This window comes from Rhineura floridana, chromosome 11 (assembly GCF_030035675.1).
Source record: "Rhineura floridana isolate rRhiFlo1 chromosome 11, rRhiFlo1.hap2, whole genome shotgun sequence".
Lineage (NCBI taxonomy): Eukaryota > Metazoa > Chordata > Lepidosauria > Squamata > Rhineuridae > Rhineura > Rhineura floridana.
In genome coordinates this window covers 29,187,403-29,191,102 of record NC_084490.1, presented here as the reverse complement: position 1 = coordinate 29,191,102, position 3,700 = coordinate 29,187,403, and the positions used below count along the sequence as shown (strand labels likewise).

The 3,700-nt window shown below is 40.5% G+C and overlaps 1 protein-coding gene across 1 annotated transcript; it reads right to left on the bottom strand.

Moving 5' to 3' along the window:
- Positions 1-2,230: 2,230 nt before the first annotated feature.
- On the bottom strand, positions 2,231-3,172 carry LOC133367677 (olfactory receptor 14I1-like). The gene has a single exon (XM_061591773.1). It carries the CDS (start codon positions 3,170-3,172, stop codon positions 2,231-2,233), a length of 942 nt encoding a protein of 313 aa, XP_061447757.1.
- Between the last annotated feature and the right edge of the window lie 528 nt (positions 3,173-3,700).

Genomic DNA, 3,700 nt, shown 5'->3' with positions numbered 1-3,700 from the left:
TTTCTTTTCAAGAGCAGAAAAACACGGTTAATGCAACATTCTTCTGTATTGTGACTAGGGATGTGGGAGAAATTCAATTCAGTTCACATTTGAAGGGGAATTTACCTTATTTGCACTTTCTGAAACAATATGAGAACCAAAATACAAACATCCTTCAAAATTCACACATCTCTGAATTTTGCAATGCAGATTTTTAGCCATGTAATGTGTAAAAAAATGCATATACTGGGATAAACTCTCCATAAACATGCATAGCATACAAAATACATTAGTTTATGGGAAATTCTTTTTCGAGAGTATATATATTAGGCAAAATTGTATAGTATAGTATAGGAGGAAAAAATTGCACTGAAATGCTGATGAATATTCTTAAGTCCTTTAAACAAAACTAATGTGGAAACCTGAACTTCTTACTGGAACAATGAAAAACTGAAAGAAACCCTTCCTTATTTTTGTCACACACCACATCTTATGATTTAGGAGGGCTCTCCAATGCTGGAACAACATAGAAGATATGACCAGTTTGTGCCTGGCAGGTTCACTGACATCATTCCTTGATTTGCCCCTTTACCCTGGTCAGGCTGGGAGTACTTTAAAACTTTAAAAATCCATACACTGGAAACAGGATTGAGGGTGAGATGTTTTTGGAGAGAACTATGCAGAAGCAATTTCTAATCCGGAGGCACACCCAAGATTTCATTAAACACCCAATGAGTTTGCTTTATTCATAAGCCAAAGGCACAAGTGTTCTGGAACGAAAACCATAGTTAAACATACAGAATGGAATCTCAGCTCAACAAAAATACCTGTAATAAATTCTAGCTATGCTATGACATCTCATTATCACTAAGGTCATTTACAGGGCAGGCCTATGTCAGAGCATCTAGCTTTTCTCTCTATCTCTCCTTCAGAGGTCTAGCCATCCTCTAGCCTTGACAAGGGGCACTTCCAGACTGTTGTGGGTGGGGTTCATTAGAATACCAGCAAATTTAGGTTGCACACTTGAAGTGGATTTAGCACTCTTGCACAACAAAGGTGACATCCACACCATACATTTAAAGTATTCATGCCACTTGAACAGTCACAACATCTTCCAAATAATCCTGGGAACTGTCTTTTGTTAAGAGTGCTGACAATTGTTAGGAGACCCCTCACAAAGGTACGATGTGGATGTGGCAAAACTCACTCCTCCCTTCAGTTATACTTTATGAGGTAAGGAAAGTGACAGGGAAATGCTCTGGAAAGTGTGGGATAACTAATGCTTCAAATGATATTGAGTTCTCTGGGAAGAGGGACTGACTGTTAATCACTCTGGCAACTGTGCCTGTGTGAGCAGAATACGAGTCTCCTAAGAACTCTCAGCACCTTTCACAAACTACCCTTCCCAGGATTCTTTGGGAAAAGCCATGACTGTTTATAGTGGAATGATAATGGATTAAATGAATGGTGTGAATGTGGCCATTATCAAAAGTGCACCCCCTATACTAGTAATATAAATACTTGAATAAGATTAAACTATTGAATATTTGAAAAATTGGATAAAGATGCTTCATAGATGACAGTGTGCCAATCAGTGTTATTTGCATTAGCCCAAAGCTTACTTACGAGAGAAAAATTCACAGCTCATATTTCTTTACCTCCTTTCCAGATACTTCTTACTTTCCCACAATTTGCTCCCTTACTTATTTGAATTATGGGCATTTTTAGGATGAACCTGTTGAATGTCTGCCTGGACACTTCCTGTAGCAGGAGGCATTTGGGGTAAGCAGTGTGCCTTGTTCAGATCTGTCAGGCAGAAATTCATCACCTGCATCTGTAGCAAGGAATTGAGGGAAGATGCTTTACCTATAGAATTCCTGCCTGGACATTCCCTACGGTTCTTGCTGTGGTGGGAAAGCAGTGTGCTTTGAATGGATGTGCCAAGCAGAAATTTATCATAGCTCTATGTAGCAAGTGGCTGAGGATGTTGATGCACCTGCTGAATTTCTTCCTGGACACATGCCTCCTCCTCCTCCCCCCCCTTCCACACCAAATTAATGTTGATCTACATGGAACCAAATTTGTAAACAAGCATAATATGCAAGTCTGGCCAAAGTCTTCACTGCTTAAATGATATAAAAGTTAATACACATTTCCCTTAAGTTGCTGTTCCCTTGATTTTTGGAGCAGGAATGGAAATTGTCAGTACCCTAAATTACATCTTAAACCAAAGGTGTTTTTTTAAAAGAATCTATGGACTTGTTTTCTTGTTTGAAAGCTTCCAGTAAAACAGTTTCCACAAGGCAGTTTTGACATCCTTATTCCTCATGCTGTAGATTAATGGGTTCATCATTGGAGGAATCACTGAGTATATCACAGCAAGCATTTCATCCAAATGATATGAAGGACTGGAGGTTGGCATGACATAGGAGAAGATACCAGTACTGAGTAAGACAGAGAAAACAATGATGTGGGGAATGCAAGTAGAGAAGGCTTTCTGCCTGTTTGCAATGGAGGGCATTCTCAACACTGCAGTAAAGATCTGGACATAGGACATTGCAATGAGCACAAAGCAACCAAGACCTAGGGCTGAACTAAAGACAAGAGCCCAAACTTCACTGGAGTATGAATCAGAGCAGGAGATCTTCATTAGGTGTGGGATTTCACAAAAGAACTGACTGATGACATTGGAGCAGAAAGGCAGTGAAAAAATAGTACCAGTGTGCAAAGCAGCATTAAGGAAACCTGCCATCCATGCCCCACCTGCCAGCTGAATGCACTTTCCCCACTTCATCACAGATGTATAGTGCAGTGGGTGGCAGATGGCCACATATCGGTCATAGGCCATGACTGTGAGAAGGAAAATGTCAGATGACATGAAAAAGAGAAAGAAAAGCATTTGTGCCATACATTCCGAATACGAAATCCGTGTTGTGTTCATGAGGGCATTGGCTATTGATCTGGGAATGGTGGTAGAGGTGGAGCCAAGGTCAAGGATCGATAAGTTGACAAGGAAGAAATACATCGGGGTCTGAAGATGGGTGTTTAGAGCTACCAGAATGATAATTAGAAGATTTCCAATGAGAATAGCCAGGTACATTGCTGAGAAGACCACAAAGTGTAAAATCTGGAGCTCTTGTTGATCCGAAAACCCCAGAAGCAGGAAATCTGTTATGATAGTTACATTAGACATGTCTTCATTCATATCTTGACTGAAGAGGGAAGGAAAGAGACCATTATAAAAACTTTGCTTGTGCATTATTCCAACAAATATTCATAAGGGCAGACCAAAAGCATATCTCGTCCAGCATTTCTTTCCCACAATGGTCAGCCAGAGACCTCTAGGAAGCCCACAAGCAGGACATGAGATTGGCTGCTTTCACACTGCACTTTATTCTGTTATTCTGATGATTTCTTACCTGGCAATTTGCGCATTATATTTGATCTTTCACACAATGCACAAGCGAGCTCCAGAATTCTAGTGGAAAGTAGTGGAAGTTTAGTGCTAATTTCCACGATAAATGATACCAGAAATAATCAGTTACCAAGGCTGGGGACCCAGAAGATCACAGGAGTTTATTGCTAGCTGCAGGCGCTCATGTGACAGGCATCCCAGCATGCAGTGCGTTCCCATCCTTTATTTGTGTGGGTTTTTCTTTTTTCTTTTGGCCTGATGAATGTTGTACCAGTATTCCAGCATAGGTGCAGATAGCAGCAGGAT

Coding starts and splice junctions, on each gene's coding strand:
- LOC133367677 (XM_061591773.1), bottom strand. CDS start 3,172: ATGTCTAATGTAACTATCATAACAGATTTCCTGCTTCTGGGGTTTTCG.